This window comes from Ricinus communis, chromosome 5, assembly GCF_019578655.1.
Source record: "Ricinus communis isolate WT05 ecotype wild-type chromosome 5, ASM1957865v1, whole genome shotgun sequence".
In the NCBI taxonomy this organism is placed as follows: Eukaryota; Viridiplantae; Streptophyta; class Magnoliopsida; order Malpighiales; family Euphorbiaceae; genus Ricinus; species Ricinus communis.
The window spans coordinates 30,804,688-30,830,636 of record NC_063260.1 but is presented as its reverse complement, the minus strand read 5'-3'; the positions used below and the strand labels follow the sequence as shown (position 1 = coordinate 30,830,636).

Below are 25,949 nucleotides of genomic sequence, written 5' to 3'. Positions count from 1 at the left end.
GGATAATCTGTCTGTCGTTAGACTTCACTGAGTTAAAAATGTTAAAAAGAAGGATAAATAAGAGATAACTGGAAATATGAGCTCAACTTGGGCTTTGCTGCGTGGATGCAAAGTCTAAACAATGGACCTGTTTGCTTAAATGAAGAGTTTTCAGCACTATAAATACACATTTGCCTATATATTTACCGTTTACATTCCTTCCCTTCTCCTTGTATATCTACCTCTGGAACAGGACCTTTAGAAGTGAATTTGGCAGCACTAGACCCATGGATAAGCAATTGATTAAAAAATGAAAAACAAAACCTTCTAAGCCTCAGCTAATCAGGTTACTCCTCTGCTATATTTCAGGCACCAAAATCATGTAGTGCTGGTTGCAGCCACTTATCGCGGTTCAACTACTGATTCAGTGACATTATTCACAGACCAGGTAGAGTTGCTCTGTGATTGAACCGTGCTGCTGCTTGACACGTTTTGAAACGTAAATGTAGGTTGTTTTGGTTCAGGAAGCTTTGTTTTCTCACCACTTAACATAGTAACTATGGTTGCCATGCTTGGTCTATCTGCAGCATGATCCTGTACACATAGAAGTCCAACATTTACACATCTGCTTACTTCTGATGAGGAAAATGAATCTGCCACTGCGTCATCTAGCATATTTAGGCCCCCACTTTCACACCACGACTGCCATGCCTGCAACAATTTCTTTTTTTTTTTTAATAATGCAATTCCAAAAATCTAAAGATAAAAGGAGGAAGAAAAAATAGGTCGAGGTCAGCCTTACACAAGCTAGAAGACTCATGTGTCGTGAATCAAGCTGGAAGCTGCTAACCTTCCTGCCACTAACAATTTCCAAAATCAAGACTCCAAAGCCAAATACATCAGATTTCTCTGAATATATACCGCCCAAAAGGTATTCTGGTGCCATATATCCTCTGTATTTGACAGGAAAAGAAAAAACAACACTTAGAACTGGTTGTCTATTTTCAGGGTGGCTATTGGCTTGAAGGTCAAAGCTTTCTTTAAATGAAAGGAAAATGGTATTCCTTTTTCGTCTCAACACAGATATGTTTGATGAATATGGTCATTTTTTTGGAAAGGAAATGTTTTGAGAAAATACATAGTTAAATATATGTATCTCAGAAAGGTAGATTGCTTACAGTGTTCCCACAACCCTATGAGTGCTCCCAAGATCTTGTGTGCCTTCAAACATTCGTGCCAATCCAAAATCTGATATTTTTGGATTCATCTTCTCATCCAAAAGAATATTGCTGACCTTCAAATCTCTGTGTATAACCCTTAAACAAGAATCACGATGGAGATAAAGAAGTCCTCGAGCAACTCCAGTTATAATGTTGAACCGTTTAGTCCAATCAAGCTCTGCCTTTCTTGATAGATCTGACCAATGTACCCCAAATACAGCCAATGGCGATTGTCAGTTTGATATCCATGCAATAGAAAAAATAAGTACAAAATATCAGCAGATATAACTCCTTTTCAGTTAAAAATGAAAAGTGCTAAAACCAACCAAAAAGATAAGTATCCAAGCTTTTGTTGGACATGAACTCATAAATTAATATCTTCTCTTCTCTTTCAATGCAGCAACCTATGAGTCGGACAAGATTTCTGTGTTGGAGTTTGGAGATCAACATTACTTCATTTTTAAACTCTTCTATTCCTTGACTAGAGCTACTAGAAAGTCTTTTAATTGCAACATCCTTGCCATCTTGTAGCTTTCCCTATACAAAGCATACAGGTTACTACGCTATCAATGCATGTCTTATCTTCTTCAGTTATGTAAAACATATTTGCTTTCAAAAAACATCAGAAATCACCTTATAAACTGGGCCATATCCTCCTTGTCCAAGTTTGTTTCCTATGTCGAAGTTGTTGGTTGCGATTAAAATACTATTGAAATCGAACAATGGCAGCTCCACTGGATCTTTATCTACTGCAGGGCTTCTCCACATAAATGGTTGTGAAGCGTCTCTTGGAGTTTCAACTGCAGCTGCCAAATCAAAACATTTCGGGTTCTTTAGCATCCAAGAATTAAGCACATAATTCCTATACAAGCTTTAATTAGGGATACTCCATACACAGCACTGCAGGCTATCAAATATTTCGAGAACAACAGAAGGTGAAGCTTTCTTGCTTAAAGAACTCTCTTGCCTGCCAATTGCCAAAAGAAACTTCTTTCCCTTATAATTTCTAATTATTTCTTCTTGTATTACAATTTTCTAAACTGTCTAATACCAAGATGGTTGAAGCAGGTAAATTAATGATTACAAAATTCCAATATCTTGAAATGCACTCATTATAAAAACTTAAACTGATGATTCACACATTGATTCAGTAATTATTTCGCACAAAGTGCAATGGGAGATCAATCTTATGGCCATCAGCTTCTAAAGGAGTAATCAAGCTCAATTAGAACCTAATCTAATTTAACACCTCGGTTGCATTTTAGAGAGTTGACCAGATGGTGGATATCCAAAGTTGCTCCTGTAATCAGAAGTTTCTTTTTCCGAGAGATGCTTATCGCAATCAATAAGTTAGGTATACTTCCCTGATAAGATGATGAACACACAAAGACTAAAGATCCATCTTGGGGAAAGACAGTAGCAAGTCCAACTAACATCAGCAAAAGAGCAATCTTCTTTATTTGTTTCAAGAAGGGCCTGAAATAGCATTCATTCAGTTTCTTACCATTTTTCTTAGTCCTTTGGTTGGCTCTCCACCTAATGAAACCATATATCATGGCACTGATGACGGCAACGCTTGAAATAATAACTAGGCTGATGATGAGCTTTTCTTTGACCTTCTTATCACCTAAAAGATAACAACATTAGTCACATGTTCTCAATTGGCAGTGAGATAATAAGACTGTAAATTGCTGTATAAGAAAAGAAAAACTGCTCAAGTCTGTGTGACATTACCACCACCCAAATCTGCATTTGCAAGGCGAAGAAAAAGATCTTGTCCACCGAAAGGTAACTCGTGCATATCCATAAGTTTTCCTGCCCACACCAAACACCCAATCCCATTTACATATGCATAACCTGAGCAGGAACAATTATTCAAGCACTTCTGACGGCATTCATTTGCATCCCAAACCTTCAAGAACTCGGCAGAATCAGGAACTTTTAACTCACTAATCTTCAAGAAACCATCTGGTTCTCCTCCCTGAGTAGCATTAGTGGCACTTGTGTTTCTTCTACAACTTAGTTCTGTTCGTCTTACACACCCTCCTGTCCAGTTCCCTTGCCCCCATTCTTCATCTGATTTTGGCACAAACCCTTTCAAGCATCTACAAGTTAGATTTGGCTCATATCTTTGGCAAACCCCGAAAGGTCCACATGCACCATAAACCTCACATGGAGTAATAGGTGCCTCCCATCTAGCATACCAGCCCCTGACTGGAACCCAACACAAAAACCTTAAAGCTCCAGTAGATGAAACAATAAACATTGAGTAACTACAGTTCCTGAGTACACTAACGTCAAGATAAGCAGTTCCTGGCTGAATACCATCAATAAGAGTCAGTCCACTTTGATAATCAGCATCCATCTCCGGTATCCCAATAAACTTTGTTTTATCCCATGGTCCACTTCTCCAGTGAGGTTTTGACCCTTTCCAAACAAAGGCTTGAGATGGTGTCTCCAGGGATAAACCAGCAGTGAAATCCCCAGGAGAAGGATCACTATGACTTTTCCAGGAATTAACGGTGAGTCTCTCTCCACTTGTCCCATTAAAGGCCAACCATGTGCCTGGCAAGAGAGTATCTGTTGGATGCTTAGAGTTATCCCATAGAGTTGAACCACTCATTCCATCCCTCAAAATGAACTTCCCATCATCAGAAAGCACAGCAATTGAACCATTCGATGAGCCGGATATATTGGTAGACCAGACAGTGTTCTCCTGCCCATCTAGAAGCCTCAAATTCCCATCCCTGCCAATTGTTAAACTTCCTGAGGAGTTTGTAAGAGGCTTCTCTCTATTGGCCACCCAAATAGCAGTCAGGGGGGAAACTTCCTTAAACCATATTCCCACATATTGATAGTGGGAATTGTTAGGAGTAAAGAATCCCAACTCAAAAATTTGGCTGCGAGAGTTAAGAGTTTGCTCGGGAGTGACTGGTCTTGATGAAGTTATATTATAAATTATAGAACAATAAGCTAATGAGAAGAACAAATTGAACAAGAAGAACCGCAAGAATGCGACTTTCATACAGAACTCTCTTCTACCCATCTGATTCCTAAAATGCTGGTATCAACTAATGAGAATATAAACAAGAAGACCGAGTTGAAACCAAGATACGAGTAAGATGGGAGTCAACTATCACGGAATCGGAGTCTTCTCAGCCAATTAAAAGACTCTTGGAATAATTGAAGAAGTCAAGTGAAGTAAGCCAATCTCTCTCCTGAATAATGTAGGATGATTGATAATTCTTACCAGTAGACAAAACCAGTAAAGTTAAGAGTCTTGGAGAATAGATGTGTGATGCGGCCAAGATGGTATACTAGGAATTTTAGTAAGCTTCCAAACTGGGATTACAGAAAGAAGCCATCCCACCAAAGTGTGGAATATTTCGTTTGATGCTGATGATGCAATTCTTGATCTCTGTTTTACTGAAATATTTTCCTCTCTTTCGAAGTTTATATACTTTTTATTATTAAACTCTATGTCATGAGTTGATGGAGGGACGATGTTTATTTGAAAGCAAACTTCCACCCTGGTCAACAATGAAATTATTTGCTTATTTCACCATGGACAAGAAGGAAAATATTTCATTAAGCAGACAATTGTCGATGAACAGAGAAGTCAAAGAAGTTAGTTTTCGTTTTCTACTTTTATGGTTGCAAGTGGGTTTCTTTAATCCCAAAAATTTGAAAAAAGATCTATGGCCACTGCATATCAAAATCTGGATTTCTGTACTCCATTAAATTATATACAGTCATCCACTTGACTTTATTACACCATTCGGTGATTTCTCTTATATTATTTTTCCCAATATTTGATGGGTACATGTTAATAAATGAGAGAATTTTAAGTTGTTTGTGTCACAGAAAATGAGAAAATTTTAAGTGAATCGTTGTGAATTTCATACATTTTTATATATTAATTATTCATATTAGAAAAAATGAGAGATATTTTAGCCAGTCATCATATATCTCTTTTCTTTTTTCTAATTTTTACTTTATAAAAAATTAAATTTTTATCTCAAAAAAAAATTAACCCAGAAAAAATAGACAAAAGTTCGAAACTTCTGCAACAAAAGTTCCTACCAATCCATCCCATAAGAGTCGAAACTTTCACAACAAAAATCTAGCTACGTCATGATCAGTGATTTCTCTTGTATGAATTTAGGGATTCCAGGATTGTAAAAAAGTTTCGAGTAAATATTGTAGAAGATAATTGTTACATAGAATTTTCAAAATAATCTTGGATGAAAATCCAACAGGCAACAGCAAAGAGCTAGGTGGCTCATTTTAAGATCACAACCTTCAGCTTGTGTTCACCGACCTAAAAAGGTAAGAACTTATTGTTTTTGTTTGTTTCCTCGAGCCCGTGTTTTGATTGAATGAAAGAATGGTGTGCTGTTTCGGCTGGTCAACATTTGGGTGCCAGGGGTTTTCTTTGAAACATCGTCCATATCTCCGAAATGTGGGACCTAAAATTTGACAGATTGTAACGAACAAAACATCATTTTAAAAGCAGCGATGAGAAAACTGATGGCCGTAAAATGGGAACTGAAAAGGGCTGAAAGGGTTAAACCTTTTACATCTAATGGAGTAGACGAGTAGGTGTAGATGATAGACATGAAATATACTGCTGTGATGGAGATGGAAAATATATTTAATTTGATTTTCAGAAAACCAAAAACTGAGGTGTAAAGAAGAAGAAGAAAGTGTGAAGTTGCCCGTTTGTTTGGGTAACTGTGTGTGGTCTCAGTAACATGAATATATATATGTATCAACTAATTTAGTTAAAGGATCCTTCCAATACTTTGACATATTTTCTCTCTTAAAAAAGAAATTGTTACGTTAATTAAAAGAAATAGAATCCAATTTTATTTTTTGGGTCAACGGAATGATGTGCAGAAAAAACTAATAAGAATTTAAAAGCAAAGAACAAGACATTATGGATTATTCTCTTGTATCATTATTAAGGAATCAAATCCCAACTTCTAGCTTGTTTTATTTTATTCTTCGAGGAAAAAAAAATTGCAGTTTTATTCCAAAAACACGGGAAGAACATCAGCACACAACAAAAGTTTGTTAAACCTCCAAATTCACCTAACATATTCCTTGACATAGGAACATGATTCAAATTCTGTAGAATTTAATGGCTTATTTTAAATAGGGAACAACTTTTAGAATTTTGCATTTAATTTTACATGCGCCAGCACATCAGAATGCCTCTCAGATTGATCAAGCCTCCTACAGTTTGAAAGGCTCAGGGCAGTCCACACTATTAATTTGCTTCACAAAGCAAAATTTTGTAGGAACAAGAGATTTTCAGCACATTCACAGAATGAAGAGAAAATCAGCCTGTTATTAGTATCAGACTTGCCAACAACTTTTGAGCTTACAAGATCATAATACAGGCCAGATTTGGTGAGGTAAAGACTGTTATTACCTCCCTTTAACTGGTGACAGAGTCAATTCATGGACAATATATATACAGCTTTGTTGGTTTTGAGCAAAGAAAAAGATTAGTAGATATGAAAGGAAAATCTTATGTACTTTTATTGATTTCAAACATATTATTTATACATCAAAATATAACTAAATTTGCAGAAAAATTTACTACAAGAAAGCATAAACTACTTCCTAAAAATCTGCATAAAGAATAGTTCTTATTCTAACTAAAGCTTGACCACTTCAAGCATTTACAGCTGGAGTCACTTACTCCAACAATCTCCTCCTTGACTCAAAGACTGCACACACCAAGTTTCTGTCTAATATATTCAAACCTTATTTTAGGCAGTGATTTTGTGAGGAAATCAGCAAGCTGATTTTCTGTCTTATAATAAACCAGTTGTATTTCACCTTGCTTTTGCACCTCTCTTAGAAAATAAGACTTTATCTTGAAATGTTTTGTTTTCCCATGAAACACAAGATTATTAGCAATTGAACTTGCAGCTTGGTTATCAACAAGAACCTGTGTACTCTCTTTCTGCTCTATGTGTAAATCAACTATAAGTTTTCTAAGCCAAAGTGCTTGATTTGCAGTTGATACAGCTGCTATATATTCTGTTTCTACTGTAGATTGTGCTATGACTTCTTGCTTCTTTGAACACCATGAAAAGACTCCATAACCAAAACTAAAGCAATAACCTGAAGTACTTCTCATGTCATCAACACTTCCAGCCCAATCACTATCGGAGTAGCCACAAAGATTGAAATTTTTAACCTGCAGGAACTTCACTCCATAGCTAAATGTGCCCTTAACATATTTGAGATTTCTTTTGGCTGCTTGAAAATGAATCTCACTAGCACAATGCAAGTATCTTGACAACAAACTTACTGCATGTGCAATGTCTGGCCTAGTTGCAGTCAAATACATCAAGCATCCTATCAAGCTTCTGTACAACTTTTCATCAAATTTTTCAGCTCCATCTTCTTTGCTGAATTTTTCCTTTTGATTCATTGGAGTTGCAGTTGGCTTGCACTCCTCCATCTTGAATTTTCTAAGAATCTTCTTTGCATATTTTTTTTGATTTATAAAGATTTCACTATCATTTTACTACACCTGCATTCCAAAGAAAAATGACATTTTTCTAAGATCAGATATTTCAAACACATCTCTCATTCTTTCTTTGAACTCTTCAATCAACTCCTTTGAACCTCCTGTCACAAGTAAATCATCAATTTACAAAGAGACAACCAGTATTTCATCATCAACCTTCTTAACATACATAGTATATTCACTTAGACTCTTTTCAAAGCCTAGGCTCATCAAGTGTGCATCAATTCTACTGTAGTAAGACCTTGGGGCTTGTTTTAACCCGTACAAGGCTTTCTTCAGCCGATAAACTCTTTCTTCTTCTCCTTGAACTATGAATCCTTCAGGTTGCTCTACAAAAATTTCTTCTTCCAAATATCCATTTAGAAAAGCTGATTTGACATTCATTTGGTGTATAACCCAGCCCTTTTGTGCAGCAAGAGCTAGTAACATCCTTATAATATCCAATCTAGCAACAGGAGCAAAAGTTTCTGAAAAATCTACCCCAAACATCTGAGCATATCCCTTCACCACAAGCCTCGCCTTATATTTGTTTACTGAACCATCAGAATTCAGCTTGGTTCTGTAAACCCATTTCACTCTTATGGCTTTCTTATTTTCAGGTTTATCCACCAACTCCCATGTCTGATTTTTCTTAATCATATTGAGCTCCTCCTTCATCGCTACTATCCATTTTAGATCAATTGCAGCTTCATTGTAGTTTACTGGTTCCATAACGGCAACATTGCATATCTCATAAATTTCAGAGAGTGGTCTAGTTCCTCTGATTAGTTGGTCATCCATATCATCTTCATTCTCCTCTTGAATCTCAGGTTGATTTTCACTTTCCCTACTAACAATGACTTTGTTACTTTGCAGCAAGAAAATTCTGTAGGCTTTGATGTTGAACTGTAGCCTACAAAGATGTCTGGTTCTGCTTTTTTATTAAGTTTATCTCTCTTAACTTGTGGAATACATGAGAAACACAAGCAACCAAAAATTTTAAGTTCAACAATTTTGGCTTAAAACCATACCAAGCTTCAAAAGAAGTCTTTGAAAGAGCTTTTCATGGCAATCTGTTCAACAAAAATACTGTTGTATTTGCTGCTTCTGCCCAGAATTTTTTTGGAAGATCTTTGTCATGAAGCAGACATCTAGTCATTTTTATAATGGTCCTATTTTTACGCTCAACAGCCCCATTTTGTTGTGGGGTGTAGGGTGCTATAAATTGATGTTCAATGCCTGCATCTTCACAAAACTTGCTAAATTTTTGTGATGTATATTTAGTTCCATTATTTGACCTTAACATCTATAAATTTCTGCCACTTTGAGTCTCTACCCAAGTTTTGAACTTGTAGAAAATGTCAGCAACCTCGGCTTTGTTCTTCATGAAATAAATCCAGCACACTCTTGTATAATCATCAATGAAAGCAATATAGTACTTACTGCCATTCAAAGATAGTATTTTCAGAGGTCCTCCAATATCTGTACGTACCAATTAGGGCTGAGCATAGATCTCGATGATTCCCGCCCGAACCGAATAACCGTACCGAAAAATACCAGAACCGAAATAACCGAAAGTTTTTATAACCGAATTGAACCAATCCGAATTTTTTATTATTATGGTATGGTACTGGTTCTTTAGTAAAAACCGTACCATAACCGTACCAAAACCAATCCGTTTTGTACTGATCCCGACCAAACCGTAGAACCGAGTTTTTTACATATATTTATTAATAATTATTTATATTATATAAATAATACATATTAAAAATAATTATAATATTATAAAATACTTTATACTCTATAAAAAATTATTTTATATTTATCATTTATATAATTCAAGCAATTTTTATCGAAATAAAAAAAATAATACATATTAAAAATAACTATAATATTATAATATACTTTATACTCTATAAAAAATATAAGTTATATATATTAATATGTCACATAGTGTATTGATACTAGTAATCTAGTATACATACTATAATACTAGATTTAAAGTACTTGAAAGTTAGGTGCAAATTATAGTACTTAAAAGCTAAGTATACCATTTATTATGGTGCAGATGAGGCAAAAAACTTGAAAAAATGGTGAAAACAGCTTTAGAGTTGATGGTGGATGAATACAAGATAATTGAAAATCAATTATATATGGGTGAGGTTGTAAGGAGCTCAGAGAAATCTGTATATGATAGTGGGCCAAGTGATACGGAAACAAAAGAAGAGATTGATGAGTTCTTTTTAGAGGAAGAAGCGGAGCAGAATTTGTCTAAGATATCTGAGTTAGATAGGTACTTCGAAGAATTTGCAGAAAAATTCACCATTGATCTCGATATCTTAGCATGGTGGAAGGTGAATTCAGTAAGGTATCATATCTTGTCCAACATTGCACGCGATGTATTGGCTATCCAAGCTTCAATAGTAGCCTCTGAATATGCATTTAGTACTCGAGGATGAACTCTAGATCAATATAGAAGTTTTTTACTTCCTATAATAACGGAGGTCCTCATTTGTTGTCAAGATTGGCTTAGAAGTTCAAATAAACTTATCCAACTAGAAGAATCAACAGAGGATATTGAAAGCATAGAGTCAGATAACATTTCTTTACTTTTTACATATGTTTGTTTATTGTTGATGCTGTTAAGTTTTATTGACATAATTTCTTACTTTTATTGTAAAAATTATTCAAGATCCTGAGATTGGTGAGTCCCTTATGCCAAGATTAAATGTGGAGTGCTAATTTTGAGGAGAGGTAATAACATTCATTTGTTAATTCTTGACATGTATTTTAAAGCTATATAAAGTTTGTAAATTTATTTATTTTAATGATTGCCATCTGCAAAATATTTTTATGCTAGCAGTAACATATATTTTAATGGTTTGTATTTGAATACTGAATGAATTATTATATTTGCAAGTGACTGAATTACAAAACAGGTTGTTCAAGAATGTGATTGCAATTCTAATTCAGATTTTCATGCTACCTTTTTTAGGTTGGTAATCATATTTTCTCTAAATGTATTTGATTAAAGATGAGATCAAAGTTGTGTTTTTTAAATTTTTTAGAACCGAAAATAGCACCGAACCGAACTGTATTTAACCGTAAAATTGGTACAATACGGTATTGGATCCTTTTATGTTTGGTACGGTACTGGTACCTTCAATTTTAAAATAACCGAGGTTTGGTATGATACTAGTGATTTATAGATAACTGAATTGGACCGATCCGTGCTCATCCCTAGTACCAATTGCAGCTTATTTGCTGCTCTCCAAGATTTGCTTATTGGAAAAGGCAACCTTGTTTGTTTTCCATATTGACAAGCAGCACATTTAGGTAATTCTTCTTCTAATTCTGGTAGTCCTTTCACAAGATCATTTTTCTTTAAATAGAGCAAAGAAGCATGATGAAAATGCCCATCTTTTTATGCCAAAGCATTGTGTTGTCTTCAACCTTGTGTACATTAATTTGCTCTTCTTCAATCAAATTCAAGGTAAAGATTTTGCCTTTCATTTGAACTCTGATCAATTCTTTGCCATCTGAATCTTTTATCATGCAACTTTTGTCTTCAAAGAGAACTTTGTAGCCTTTCTCCAATAATTAACCAACACTGAACATATTTTGATCAATTTTAGGGACATAAAGAATATCATGAATCAGTTTTAAACCTGCACTCCCTTTAATTGCAATAGTTCCTTTACCTTCTACAACTATCTTTGCTCCATTTCCAATTTTGACTTTGGTGTTGTAGGCTGTATCAAGATCTCTGAATAATTCTTGATCAAAGGTCATGTGGTTTTTGCAACCACTATCAGTCAACCAACTCTCGGTTGAGCTTGCAATAGTAAAGCAAGATACTACAAACAGCTCCTTTTCATCAACTTCTTCAACTGTGGCCTTTGCTTTTCCTTGTTGTGAAGACTTACAGATCTTCTCCACATGTCCTAATTGTCTACACTTATTGCATTTCACATCTGGCCTCCACCAACACTTCGTTTGTGGATGATTACTTTTCTTACAATAAGGACATGTTGAAAAATTTTGAAAAGTTTTGTTATCATTGTTATTGCTGAAACTCTATAGCTTGTTCTTCTTGTTCTTTTTGTTCTTGCTACCATAATTATTACTTTGAGATTTGACTAGTAAAGCTCCTTCAATGGGAACTTTCTGTCTCATAAGTCTTCTTTGTTCTTAAGCTTGAAGTGCACTTAACAATTCTGCCAAGGTGACGCTTGATAAATCTCTTGAGTTTTCGAGGGAAATAATTTTGGCCTCATATTTTTCAGAATTGTTATAAGAATTTTTTGGACAATTCTCTAGAATCGGAGAGATCCGTATCAATAAGCCTTATTTTATTTGCAATGATGAGGAGCTTGTCTGCATAGTCTTTGATCGTTTCTGAATCTTTCATTCTCCGCATCTCAAATTCTCGAACTAGATTCAGTATTTGCATTCCTTTAATCCTCTCACTTCCTTCATACTCTTGTTTCAAGAAGTTCTAGATTTCATATGCGGTTTTCATTGTCATTATTCTGTTGAAAATAACATAAGATACAGCTTGAACAAAACTGATCTTGCTTTAGATTTTAGAAGCCTCCTTTCTTTATGGTTCTTCATTTGTGCAACAGTAGGATTGTTTGGCAAAGTGGAAACTTCATAGTCATCTTTAACAGCTTCCCATAAATCATTGGCGTCAAGATATATTTCCATTTTGACAGCCCACATTTGATAATTAATTCCATCAAATACAGGTGGTGAAATGGCAGTGAAAGAAGTTTCTGACTCCATTGAATCTGATTGTAGGATATTTGGTGTTTGTATGTGTTTATGGATTTTTGTGTTTATGTGTTTATTTGGTGTTTGTTTTTATGGATTTTTATTTTTGTATTTATGGATTTTTGTGTTGTCATATATCCCTTAATAATATATTCTCTGATACCACTTTGTTGGTTTTGAGAAAAAAAAAAATAGTAAATATGAAAGGAAAATCTGATATACTTTTATTGATCTCAAACAGACTATTTATACATCAAAATATAACTAAATTTGCAGAAAAATCTGCTACAAGAAAGCATAAACTACTTCCTAAAAATCTGCATAAAGAATAGTTCTTATTCTCACTAAAGCTTGACCACTTCAAGCATTTGCAGCTGGAGTCACTTACTCCAACAATCTTCTTTCCTTCTGAAAACCATTTTTGGAGGAGATCTGGAACATAAAAGCAGGTTCCTTTGGTTGTAGAAACATTTCGTTGCTGCTTAACATGGAAACTACAGTTGCCATGCTTGGCCTATCTACAGCTTGGTCTTGGACACACAGATGTGCAATTTTAACACATTTCATTACCTCACACGGCGGGAATGAGCCCAGCTAATGCTTCGTATATCAAGTCCAAAGCCTTGCTCTTAGACCACAATTTCCACGCCTGGAATAGTTTATAAATGTGGAATCAAAAAGTCTATATTACACAATAATACAGACAAGAATAGTTGACATACATAAGAAATGAGGCTCAAGTGTTGATCATCCTCATCATCCTGGAAACTATTCTTGTTTCCACTAACAATTTCCAACAGCAAAACTCCAAAGCTGAACACATCAGATTTTTCAGAAAATATTCCGCCAAGTGCAAACTCGGGAGACATGTATCCTCTGAACTTGATAGGAACATGCTGATGATCAGCTACTGAATCTCATAGAGGACAAGCATAGGCATTTTATATTCATAAACATGCACAACCACTGGAAATTATTGCATTCATGATACCTCAATATAAGACCGAATTGATTTATCTTTTCTGAACAACCTTAATCACTTCTTAGCATATCCAACTTGCTTACCTAAAAGAACATTATCATAATAATTGCTTCATCTACTGCAAAATTTATATGCCATACTAGTAAGGTCATGAATTCCAGCAGACCTCCGCAGAAACCTTTAAAAATGAAGTGCAAGCATCTTTGGCATTTGAGAAGTTAAAGGGAAACAGTTGGTTAACATATGGCACATGCTTTTTTATTTTCTCTAATTATTATACTTGGTAATACCAACTTATATCATGGATAAATTTAGCAAAGAAAAAGGATGCATCTGGCATACATTCTGCAAAGAGGAAAAGAAGCTTACAATGTTCCCAGAACCCTATGAGTATTGGCTAGGTCCTGTGTCCCTCAAAACATCCGTGCCAGGCCAAAATCTGATATTTTTGGGTTCATATTCTCATCCAAGAGAATGTTGCTGACTTTCAAATCTCGATGTATTATCCTTAAACAAGAATCGCGATGGAGATAAAGTAGTCCTTGAGCTACACCCTGAATAATGTTGAAGTGTCTAGCCCAGTCAAGCTTTCTCCTTTTAGTTGGATCTGAACAATGCAAGAATGGAAACAAAATCAAGTGGGTCAGTCATAACAAGTTAAAACCAAAATATTTGGATGCTTAGCAGAAAGCAATGTTTCTTGTGAAGCTATATGCAGTTAATGAGTGCAGATATATCCTACTCGATCATTACAACAGTATTAATAAAATGAAGAGATCATTCACTACATTTCTCAGCAACTAGATTGTTCAACATTTTTTCAGTAGTTCAAGTCCCGAAACATTAATCCAATCAAAATACCTTTTCCAATTGACAACTGAGAACCATTATCTTTATTTATAATTAGACAATAAAGGAAATATGACATAGTAAATACAAACTGAATCAACTGCCTGGAATAAGGCCTCTCAAATGTAATATATGAAGGAAAAAATCAGGACATGATGAACAGTTATATATCTATTGATAAACATTTGCCTAGTTGAAAACCAACCAAATAGAAAAGTGTCCGAACTCTTGTTGGACATGTACTCGTAAATTAATATCTTCTCTTCTCTTGCAGTGCAGCAGCCAATCAGTGTAACCAGATTTCTGTGTTGGAGTTTGGAGATCAATATTATTTCATTCTTAAAACTCCTCTATTCCTTGCCCTGAGCTGCTTGAAAGTCTTTTGATTGCTACATCCTTCCCATCTTTTAGTGTTCCCTGTACAACTTCCATATATTAACAATTGAAGCATGCCTATGCACTTTTTTCTCCAGTAAATATGTCTACTCACCTTATAAATTGAACCAAAACCTCCTTGCCCAAGTTTGTTTGCTATGTTGAAGTTATCAGTTGCAACCAGTATACTTTCAAAAGCAAGTATAGGTAGCTCTAATGATTCTTGCTCCTTTAAACTGCTCCTCTTTATATGTTGGAGGGAAATTTTCTTTGAAGTGTCAATTGTATTCGCCATGCAAATTGGGTTTTCTCCTATTTTCCTCAAATTTGAGTCACGAAATCAAATTCGATATCACTGAGGTTAAACTATCTAAATGAAATATGGAGTTAATCTAACATGAAGATCTCTGTTCTCCAGCAGAAACTAATGAGCAGAGGCAAACAGCAACAAACTTATAACAACCAGAGGGATAAATTTACCCTTGAGTGGTTGATTAATTGATTATGTGATTCCCTATTAATAAGTAACAGAGCTGGCAGAAGATGTAAAAGATCTCAAAGATCAAAGAAAAAGAGAGGGGTAAGTTCTAACCACCTCTCAGTCCTCACCTTTTCTCTTAACCCTTTGGTTAGTTCTCCTTTTGCACAAACCAAAAGCCATGAGACCCAGGATTGTGGCAATTAAAATGGCTGACAAGCTGATGATGAACGCTTTTAGCAGTTTCTCTTCAGCTGGAAATTTGAATGAGCAATAATATTACCACAATAATAATAATAGTAATGATAATAATCTGATAATTGGATAGATGATGACGATGATGATAATAATAATAATAATTGTGGTAGTATTAATTTTGTTCATAAAAAGGGAAAAAAAAAAAAGCTAATCTGACAATCTTGTGATTGTAAGATTATAGCAACCTAATCTTCTCCGGCTGTCTCCAGCCCAAACCACACTATCAATTCCACTTGCAAATGCATAAGCATTGCAAGAACAGTTATTTATGCACCACTGACGACAGACATTTGCATCCTCAGTCTTCAAATTGTCAGAGAAGTCAGGTAGTTTGATCCCACTCACCTTCCAAAATCCATTTGCTTTACCTTTTGGGGCCCTAAGGATACTTGTAATACTTCGACAAAGCAATTTTACTCGCCTCTTGCACCCTCTTGTCCAGTTTCCTTTGCTCCATTCCTCATTTTGACTGTGGCATAAACCCTTTCAAGCAACTACAGATGAGAGGTTCAGATTTTTGGCAAATCCCATTAGGTCCACATGCTCCATAGATGTCACATTGACCATTGGGTACTGTCCAATTAGTATACCACCCCCTGTCATTTTCCCAATTCATTAACTTCAGATTAGATGAAATGACTATACTTGAAAGATTTGAGCTTCTGGATATATTCGGGGATAAAATCAGTGCAACCAGGTCAGTATATCCGTCCTAAACTGCAAGTAAATGCAATGAGCCCAGACCTGGAGCTCCAACATACTTCGATTTATTCCATTGTCCACTTCTCCAATAAGGTTTTTACCCATTCCAAATGAAAATTTGTGGTGGTATCTGTGGTGCAAGTCCAACACGAAAACTCCCAAATTATGGATCATTGTCAATTTGCTAAGAAATCTGGCTATTTCCAGCCCCACTTGTTGCCTCAACCCACATACCTGTGCCAGGCAACAAAGTATCACAAGGATTTTGAATACTCTGCCAAATATATGTTCCTGTTACACTGTTCTTCAAACAGCGTTTCCATCATCTGAGAGCACAGCAAACGAACCATTTGATGGACTAGAAATATTGGTGGACCAATAAGAATTGTTTTGCCCATTCATGATATTCAGATTGCCATCGAAGTCAATTTTTATACTGGCCGAGGAGTCTGCGACTGGCTTCTCTCTGTTGGCCACCCAAAGGACAGTATGAGGAGTAATATTCTTATACCATATCCCCACATAGCGATTGCTGGGATTATTAGGACTGAAAAAGCCTAATTCAAAAATCTGACCAGGGGAGGTAAGAGTTTGTGCTGGTAACAATGGTTGTGATGGCGTAATGTAATGAACTTCAATGCTGTATAGTGGTTTGTGCAATAGAAATAAAACAAAAAGAACGCTACATGTGTTTTCCCAAGTATTCCTCGTAGGAAAATATGATCATTAACTTAAAGTAAGTTTGCAAGGATGAAAAAATTGCTACATGAAAAAGTGACAACCGTCAAGAACCCAATAACTTGCCACAAAATGGAACATTCTCTATCTGTTCTTTCCTCGTCATCACCGCCGCCATAACCATGAAAGACATTCTCATTCTTTAAACTATTTCTACCAATGCATGAATTACAACGATACCAATGATTTTTAACCAATACCACACAAAATCATATAAAACAGAAACACTTTGGGATTGGCTAAATTCGTTCTTTTTTCATCTTCTTGGATTAAGTACAACCCTCTTGATTTTGAAGGCTATAACTCAATTCTCCAATAACGACAGCAGCTTGGACTGCCTCACTATTGTGGTTACAACCCAAGATTGAAACTTTGTTCTTATCTCGAATTTTGTCACTTGTTTCACTCTTTTTTCTTCTGCTCATATAATTAATAAACAGAAAATTCCTTAACTTGGATGGCAAAATACTCTCACAGAGACTTTAATCCACACACACCTAAACATGATTTTACTTAAACCTACTGCAACTTAAGACTAAAAGCTAAACCAATTCTCACTCAAGCAAACACAAACCCATTAGATAAAGATCATACATAAGAGAATTACAATACAAAAGGATTGAGTAATTAAGAATAAACTCACCATAATTTAGCCAGCCCAGAATGCAAAAACACTAAATGCATGATGGTGACAACTATGATCAGAAAAAGAAGAGACTAGTGGGCCCTTAAATGCCATTAATGGACCACTGGGCTTCTTTTATTTACAGAAAGAAAAATACGAGGACAAATGGAAGAAAGGGGAAAATTAATTGTGTAAAGTTAGGGCCTTCAGTAGAAAGTCAATCAAAAGTAGGGGTTATTTCTGCAAAATCACATTTTCGATTAATTAAGAAATTTTCCATCGTCTTCGTGTCCAAAGGTGAACAAGGCCCTAGCTTCTGGAGTTCGCTGCTTTTCCCAGGCCGGAAAAGGGCTTATACTTCATTTCTAAATTTGTAATAAAATTTTATCTTTAGGATTCTAATAATTTATTAATTTATATCTACAAATTTATAATAAAAGTTTGCCACATCAGCTATTTCGTAAGGGTAAAGTATATCATATGGTTACAGCATTGTGAACCTAAGTCATCTTTCACGTTTTATTTTTCAATGCTTTATTTAGTTTTTTTTTAATTATATATAACTTCTTTTATTTTTTTAGTCTTTTGGATAATAAAATAGTCATGTTATAAACTAATTAATAATAAAATTCAGAATATAAAATTTATATTTAGTTTTTAGTAAATTAATAATTTTATTAAGTATTAAATTTTAAATATAATATTAAATATTCAATTTTTATATTTAAAATTTTATTAATAGTTACTCCTCTCATTCCATACGAATTAATGGTTTTTTAGTATTTTATTTAGATTCAGAAAGTATTTAGTAAGTTTAATTATAGAAAATAAATAGCTAATTGAGACTAAGTGACTCTTTTATAAATCTTAATATGTGTACTGTATTAAATGAACTTTAAGTATACATTTGATGAACTTATAGTTTATAGATAATGAATCTGTTATTTTTTAAACTATGAATACTGATTTGTTTTATGCACAGGCAGTATATTTATTACTTATAAAATGTGTGTTCATTTATTATTAAACATGAACTTTTCTAGTACTCTATTTAGATTAAAAAAGCATTTAATAAGTTTAATTATAGAGAATAAATAGCTAATTGAGACAAAACGATATTTCTATATATATTAATATGTATACTATATTCAATAAACCTCAAGTATATATTTGATGAACTTGTAGTATATAAATAATGAACATGTTGTTTTTAACCTATGAATACTGATTTATTTTATACACAGGTGGTATATTCATTACTTATAAAGTGTATATATTCATTTATTATTAGTGTCAAGTTTATTAAACATGGACTTTAGATTGATCATTTGTAAAGTGTATAGTCATACTAATTAACATTTTTTAGTATTTTATTTAGATTAAGAAAGCAATTGATAAGCTTAAGTATAGGAAACAAATAGCTAATTGAGATTAAATGACTCTTCTATAGATATTAATATGTATACTATATTAAATGAACCTCAAGTTTACATTGATCAACTTGTAGTTTATAGATAATGAACCTATTAATTTTTTTAACTTATGAATACTGATTATGCAAAGACAGTATATTCATTACTTATAAAGTGTATATTTATTTATTATTAGTGTCAAATTCGTTAAACATAAACTTCAGATTCATCACTTATAAAGTGGATATTCATATTAATTAACATTTTTTCAGTATTTTATTTAGATTAAGAAAGAATTTAATAAACTTAATTATAAAAAATAAATATCTCATTGAGACAAAATGACTCTTCTATAAATATTAATATTTGTATTATATTAAATGAACTTCAAGTGTACATTTGATGAACTTTTAGTTTATAGATAATGAACTTGTTGTTTTTAACCTATCAATACTGATTTATTTTATGTACAGACAATATATTCATTACTTATAAAGTATATATTCATTTATTATTAGTGTCAAGTTCACTAAACATAAACTTTAGATTCATTATTTATAAAGTATATACATTCATTTATTATTATTGTCAAATTAATCAAACATAAATTTTAGGTTCGTTATCTATAAATTATATATTCATTTATTTTTAGTGTAAGGTTCATTATCTATAAAATGTATATTTATTAACTTTTATTTATATTCATATTATTAATATGTGAATCTATTATTTATTGGTTATAAAGTGTATATCCATTTATTATTAGTGTCAAGTTCATTAAATATAAACTCTAGGTTCATTACTTATAAAATGTATATTTATTTATTATTAGTGTCAAGTTCATTAAACACGAATTTTAGGTTCATTACTTATAAAATATATATTCATTTATTATTAGTGTAAGATTCATTAAATATGAAATGTACATTCATTAATTTGTATTGGTGAACTTGTTCGCGACATATGAATCTATTTTTTAATTTATGATTTTCTAGGCTATAACTTATGAACCTCGGATATATATATGATGAATCTACAATTTAAGACATATGAACTTACAATGCATTTTATAAATTTAAACTATAATGATGATATTTGGATAATAAAAATATTAAAATTATTTTAATCCTTTTGCAAACATAAAATTATTTTTTTATATTTATTTTTAATTATGTTGATTAAAACTTTTATTATTTTAATATATCGTATTTTTTTATAAAAGTATTAATATATTCTTAAAAGATAAATTTAGCATTGTAATAAAAAAGAAATATAAATACAGTAAATTATAAGAATAAAAATAAAAATGTAATAATTTTTTAATAATGATATAATATAAAATTAAGAATTAAGACATTATCAAAATTTATATTATACTAATTCATTTATTTAATAATAAATTTTAAATTATAATATTAATTTATTAGTCATTTAGCGATATAAAATAGTAATTAATATCTAGCCAAACAATTCATATAAAAACACATATCTAACTATGTTTTTAATACTACACATTACTTGACGTTTGCGGGATACATAATATAACAATCCTTTTATAAAATATGTCAAAACCTATCACGACCTGATGAATTCAAAAGCCCATATAAGTGTATGCGCAACGTCATCATTTTGTGCCAAGTGTTTTAAACGGTATGAATATTGCAAGATGGCATATGCCATGTCACCATAATTTACCAGGTGGCATATTGCTAGCCTAGGTGTCCTTAAAAGCCTTCATATCAACATGAAGAGGTTATGGTTATTATTTTAGTATTAATTAAAGTGTGTTTGAAATTATTACTGGATGTTCAAAACATATATTATATTATTTTTATAAAATATAAATTTTATCTATTTTTTTTCTAGAAGTTAAAAGAATAATATATTAAAGGAATATTTTTCGTATTGATTAGTCAGATGCAAACGCCTCGTGGTATAGGTATGAACTTGGGAGTGATTTTCCTTAATATTGGAATCTTCTAAACTCGTTTTCTTCTACGCAAGCAATTGTTCCTTTTCCTTCCTTTTTCAAGAAAAGACTTTCACACCTTTGTTAGTTGCAACTAACCAAAATAATCATTAACTATCAGAATTCCAAGTTTGCTTTTCCTCAAATCTTTCTGTACCATTGACCAATTTTCCTCTAATCCATTATTTTTATTTTTATTTTTTAAATTATACATATAAGAAGCCAAAGATTTTGACAAACTAGATACCTTTTAGTATTCGTTTGGTGAAGATTGACAAAAATATTGATCAAGATAGGTACACTCCTACTGATCTACGATCTAAATGTTCTTTTTTTTCTTTTTCTCTCTTACATACCTTCTGCTTTCAGAAATCTAATGCTCAATGTCTTAGCCTGTATTGAATGATCTTGAACTCATCACCATGTCATTGCAGTGCTTCGAAATTCTTGCTAATCCACATAGAAATGTTAATGGAAAACAATACACAAATGGAAAAAGAAGAAAACGGAAATGGTTTTCTCCAGAAGTGATGGGAAAAAAAAACACTATACAGTAATATGTGTATTGAACTGAATTACATGTAAGATGATGTAAGAGGTAACTATAATCATCTTCCGACTACCATTGTAACTGTGACATCGTTTGAGGATACAATTTCCTGACCATCGAGATAGATGTCGGACGTATCTATGGAGGCTCTCATTGAAGTATAAGTGGGCTGCCTTGGCAACGGCAGGTTAGGAGCAGTATTGCTTTCAAGCATTAACACAATGGATGACATAGTTGGTCTCTGAACTGCAGAATCTTGTACACACAACATCCCTACCTGTATGCATCTTAGTACTTCTTTTTTGCAGCACGAATCTCGAATCGATGGATCAACTAGCTCTATTGCTTTATCTTCATTCCAAAGTTCCCATGCCTGCGAATGAGATTAAACAAAATTAACCCTTTTATGGATTAAGAGTAACAAGTGGATAATTATTAGAGATTTGCAGATTTACTTACATAAGCAATGAGGCTGGCATGATCAGATTGGCGAAAGCTGGTGTTCCTCCTGCCACTTACAATCTCTAGCAGTAAGACTCCGAAGCTATAGACGTCTGATTTTACTGAAAATAGGCCTTCCATTGCGTATTCAGGTGACATATAGCCGCTGCGATTTAGAAAGTGAAAAATGATAGTCAGATTAATAAGATTGTTCAGTGGAATTGAACACTATATATCATCTATTAGAACAGTTTATACTTACTATGTGCCAACAACTCTGTTTGTGTTTAATTCATTTTGGTTTCCTCCAAAGATTCTGGCCATGCCAAAATCTGAAATCTTAGGATTCATTTCCTCATCTAACAAAATGTTGCTAGCCTTTAAGTCCCGGTGAATGATTCTCAATCTTGAATCTCTATGGAGATAAACAAGACCTCTAGCAATCCCCTTAATAATGGTAAACCTCGTCTTCCAGTCTAACATTGCCTGCTTTGCAGGATCTGCCATTATGTTCGTAACAAAATGCAACCAATTAGTTAGCCGTCAGAATAGTTGCTTTTTGTGTCTTAGCGTGAAATTTCAATTAAGTGTCCAGTTAATGTAAAAGTAATTACCAAAGAGAAAGAAATCCAAGCTTTTGTTTGGCATATACTCGTACAACAGCAACTTTTCTTCTCCATGAATGCAGCAGCCTAATAATCTAACAAGATTCCTGTGTTGTAATTTTGCAATTAGTATAATTTCATTCTTAAACTCCTCCAAGCCTTGCCCTGAGATTTTGGAAAGCCTCTTTACGGCTATTTCCTCTCCACTAGGAAGCTTTCCCTGTCAATGGAAGTTTTAAAATAATTAATTTCAGTACTTAGACCTCTGCTTCTCTTATATTTTGACACTGGATTAACATGAATACTCACCTTGTAGACATGACCAAATCCCCCTTGCCCAAGTTTGTTTTCTTCTGCAAAATTGTCTGTAGCTGCTGCTACAGCACTAAAATTGAACAATGGTAAGTCAGGACCGTTTACTTGGCTCCCATCAATGACAAGGTCAGCTGGTCCAGACATTTCTGATGAATATCCTTTACTCTTGCTCATATCAGAAAATGGTGTCTCACTCGGTTTATTCAATGAGACTGAGGCGGCCGCTGGCAGAACTAAAAAACGATAAGAAAGGGAGCAAGGAAAAGAAAAGATAAGATGCATAAAGTTAGCGTCAGACAAGAATGCGAAATCTTTATCTTTAATTTACAAAATATGAAAACTGAAATTCACCTTTGAGTTTTCTTTTCAGCACCCAGAGTAAACATATACATATGGCTACGAAAACCACTCCAGCCACAACTATTAGTGCTATCACAGCTGTAGATAATTTACTTTCATCTACGTAAAAAAAATAAAATTAAAAGAGCAGGCAAATCAGAATATAAGTCATAAAAATTAGCATAAGCAAATTACACTAGAATTATCAAAAAAAATCAGGGAAAAATAGAAGAAATTTTGATCATACCGAATTCAGAAGCAGCGAGACGCAGATGCATAACAATCCCAGGTCTGCCAAAATCTTGAACATCAATCAAATTCTCACCCCATATCATGCACCCAATATTTGCAACTACTGCATAAGCGTTGCATGAACAATCACTCAAACATAATATCTGACAATCCTCCAAGGGAAGAACACCATGCACATCAACAAAATCTGGCAGTTTATTGCACTTCAACTCTTTAAACTTATCGTCTGTACTACTTCCTCCCCCTATACTAGTATTCCTCTGGCACCGCAATGGACTTCTCCTCACACACCCACCTGACCAATTTCCCCTTCTCCACTGATGCTCATTTCTTGGCTCAAACCCTTCCATACAACGGCATCTGGGATTTTCTGATGCAGTACAGACCCCAAAATCTCCACAGAAATTATAAAATTCACAGTCATTAGCAGGCTGCCGTTGCATCACATCCCACTTGTTCTGGCTTTCATTCCACTTCAGCTGCTCTTCATGTCCATCAATACTAATCTGAAACCTCATGAAATCAGAAGCACTCGATGGATTATATGTAATATACATATTTCCATCGTCAATTTCAGTCTTGAATCCATATAATAAATTAGTCAAAGCTGTCATATTTGGCACCCCTGTAAAGATTTGTCCGTTCCAGTACCCACTTCTCCATCTCCTTCTTGATTGCTCCCATATCACTATCTGTGGTGCTCCTCGAGGATCAACTCCCATGGTGAAGTTTCCTGGTGAAGGATCATTTGCAGATTTCCAAGAAGTAAAAGCCTTATTTTCTTCTGAAGAACTTGCAAGAACTTTCATGTTTGGCAAAAAAGTATCTGTTGGATGTTTAAAACTCTCCCAATAGGTAGCACGATTACCTGAAAGAACAAGATTACCTGAATCCGCAAGAGTGGCTTGTGTGTTGTTAGACAGAAGTGATGAAACATTGCTTGACCAAACTTCAAGTCCCCTTCCATTTCTAACTATCAAATTACCATCTTCACCAATAGTTAAGACCCCTGTTTTATCTGAGATTGGTGTCTGTCTGTTAGCTACCCAGATTACAGGTTGATCTTGAATCTTGTGATACCGTATACCAACATATCTAAAAGTAGAAATTCCAGGACTAAAAAATCCCAGTTCAAAATTTTCATCTTCTGATAGTATAATCTCACCATCAGGAACTAATTGGCCTTTCGTGATTGTGTAGTTATTAGCATGGCAGAACAGAAATAGACAGAAAAGGAAATAAAAGAATGAGAAATGAAAAACTGGGTTCTTGATCGTGAAGGCCATATTTTTTCAATCTCTGAGAAGAGCAAAAGATAAAGAAAGAAAATAGATAATGAGAAGGAGGATGAGAAGGATGAAGAATAAAAGTAAGAAACACTAATTAGAGATGTTCACACTCAAAGGAAGAAAAAAAGAAGGAGCCATTGGTGGAGGATTTGGTTTGTTGTAAGCTGAGTAGAGTATTAGGATGAGAAGTCTGACTTAAAAACTCTTTCTGATGTTTGTGCTGTGGAAAGTGATTGCTCTAGTCTAAAAGAACAACGCACCTTGATATATTGTTTCCAAGTTTTGACCAATAAAATCACAAGGGTACAATTTTTGTATGTTGGGTAGGTAAAGGTCAAGAAAGTTCAAGATCACATGCCAATGCCATTGACATTGGTTGAGCCAGCATCTTCTTCTTGGAATGGTGTATGACACAACGGCAAATTAAGTAACAAAAATGTGCGTGACTGTTCTTAATAATTCATCTAAAGTTAAGGGTCCTACAATTGATTATAAAAATAAGAACTTCTTGACCTAACATTGTTACCTGCCTTAAAGTAACACGACAGTCGCCTTTTTGGATTGTTCTGTTTAGCTGTAAAGACAGATGGGAATTTTCGGATGCAACATTTCCTTCCTTCAAGTTCCTTTTACCTTTGGATGTTGATGGTAAATTAGAAAATGAGATCCTTCTTTTTTCCAAGAACATTCTGTTTCTATTTAGCAATTCCGTCCCAAAAACACCAATTCGTCATTTAATTGCTGTAATTCTGTGATAGTTGATATCCTAACTTCAGAACCTAATTACAAGTTCACATTTGATAAATACAAAACCGAATGTGGTTTTATACCAAATAACATCACCCCTTTGCTTTTGCTATTTTCCTTCTAAACATGGGTTTATACCTAAAGAATGAGAAATTTCTTTTTAGTTGAAGTTTTAGTTAAGTTGAACTCCTAATTTCCAGTGATCACATTTAAAAAAAGAAAGATCTCGAATTTAAAACTATATCTCTTGCCATTAAGTATTTAATCATCAAAATTTAATTATGAACTTAATCGAACAGTAAATACATATTTTAGTTTAGGCTACAATTTTAAATATCTCTCCTCATTTATATCTAAAAAAGTTTTTTGCTGTCGAAATTTCTTTTAACCCTCCTGTGCCATGGAAAATCAACTTGGAAGGTTCATAGAACTTTGAGATCCCACTCACATGGAAATTTCAATAACTCTGTCCAATGCCAAAGGAGTCAGTAAAAGAATGATAAAGTAGCAATAACTTTC

At 33.8% G+C, this 25,949-nt stretch overlaps 2 protein-coding genes and 2 pseudogenes across 5 annotated transcripts; all 4 read right to left on the bottom strand.

Annotated features, from left to right (window-relative positions):
- Positions 1–58: 58 nt before the first annotated feature.
- On the bottom strand, positions 59–4,887 carry LOC8275402 (G-type lectin S-receptor-like serine/threonine-protein kinase At1g61370). The gene is made up of 7 exons (XM_025158344.2): positions 2,934–4,887; positions 2,704–2,826; positions 1,833–2,005; positions 1,526–1,736; positions 1,158–1,395; positions 782–932; positions 59–690 (listed from the first exon to the last, which is right to left on the bottom strand). Exons 1-7 carry the CDS (start codon positions 4,243–4,245, stop codon positions 382–384), a joined length of 2,517 nt encoding a protein of 838 aa, XP_025014112.2. The 5' UTR covers positions 4,246–4,887; the 3' UTR covers positions 59–381.
- Positions 4,888–12,705: 7,818 nt separating this feature from the next.
- LOC8275399 lies at positions 12,706–15,436 on the bottom strand (annotated as a pseudogene).
- Positions 15,437–15,532: 96 nt separating this feature from the next.
- On the bottom strand, positions 15,533–16,871 carry LOC112533703 (annotated as a pseudogene).
- A 4,359-nt stretch (positions 16,872–21,230) lies between these two features.
- On the bottom strand, positions 21,231–25,041 carry LOC8275398 (G-type lectin S-receptor-like serine/threonine-protein kinase B120). Of its 4 annotated transcripts, none has more exons than XM_048373867.1 (8): positions 23,390–25,040; positions 23,155–23,262; positions 22,798–23,036; positions 22,498–22,708; positions 22,146–22,383; positions 21,902–22,049; positions 21,546–21,815; positions 21,231–21,338 (listed from the first exon to the last, which is right to left on the bottom strand). In XM_048373867.1, exons 1-8 carry the CDS (start codon positions 24,678–24,680, stop codon positions 21,318–21,320), a joined length of 2,526 nt encoding a protein of 841 aa, XP_048229824.1. In that variant the 5' UTR covers positions 24,681–25,040; the 3' UTR covers positions 21,231–21,317. The 4 variants fall into 4 exon arrangements, with proteins under 4 accessions (XP_048229824.1, XP_015578166.2, XP_015578165.2 ...); XM_015722680.3 differs by having other exon boundaries at positions 21,231–21,342; positions 23,390–25,039; XM_015722679.3 differs by lacking the exon at positions 21,231–21,338 and having other exon boundaries at positions 21,383–21,815; positions 22,798–23,027; positions 23,390–25,041.
- Between the last annotated feature and the right edge of the window lie 908 nt (positions 25,042–25,949).

What these genes read in the sequence shown, in the direction of transcription:
- LOC8275402 (XM_025158344.2), bottom strand. Translation starts at nt 4,245, where the DNA reads ATGGGTAGAAGAGAGTTCTGTATGAAAGTCGCATTCTTGCGGTTCTTC. An exon ending in GATATGGCCCAGTTTATAAG is followed by an intron (nt 1,737 to 1,832) that starts GTGATTTCTGAT and finishes TGCTTTGTATAG; the next exon opens with GGAAAGCTACAAGATGGCAA. An exon ending in ACATGAGTCTTCTAGCTTGT is followed by an intron (nt 691 to 781) that starts GTAAGGCTGACC and finishes AAATTGTTGCAG; the next exon opens with GCATGGCAGTCGTGGTGTGA.
- LOC8275398 (XM_002524675.4), bottom strand. Translation starts at nt 24,680, where the DNA reads ATGGCCTTCACGATCAAGAACCCAGTTTTTCATTTCTCATTCTTTTAT. An exon ending in TCTCGCTGCTTCTGAATTCG is followed by an intron (nt 23,263 to 23,389) that starts GTATGATCAAAA and finishes TTTTTTACGTAG; the next exon opens with ATGAAAGTAAATTATCTACA. An exon ending in ATGCCAGCCTCATTGCTTAT is followed by an intron (nt 21,816 to 21,901) that starts GTAAGTAAATCT and finishes TCTCATTCGCAG; the next exon opens with GCATGGGAACTTTGGAATGA.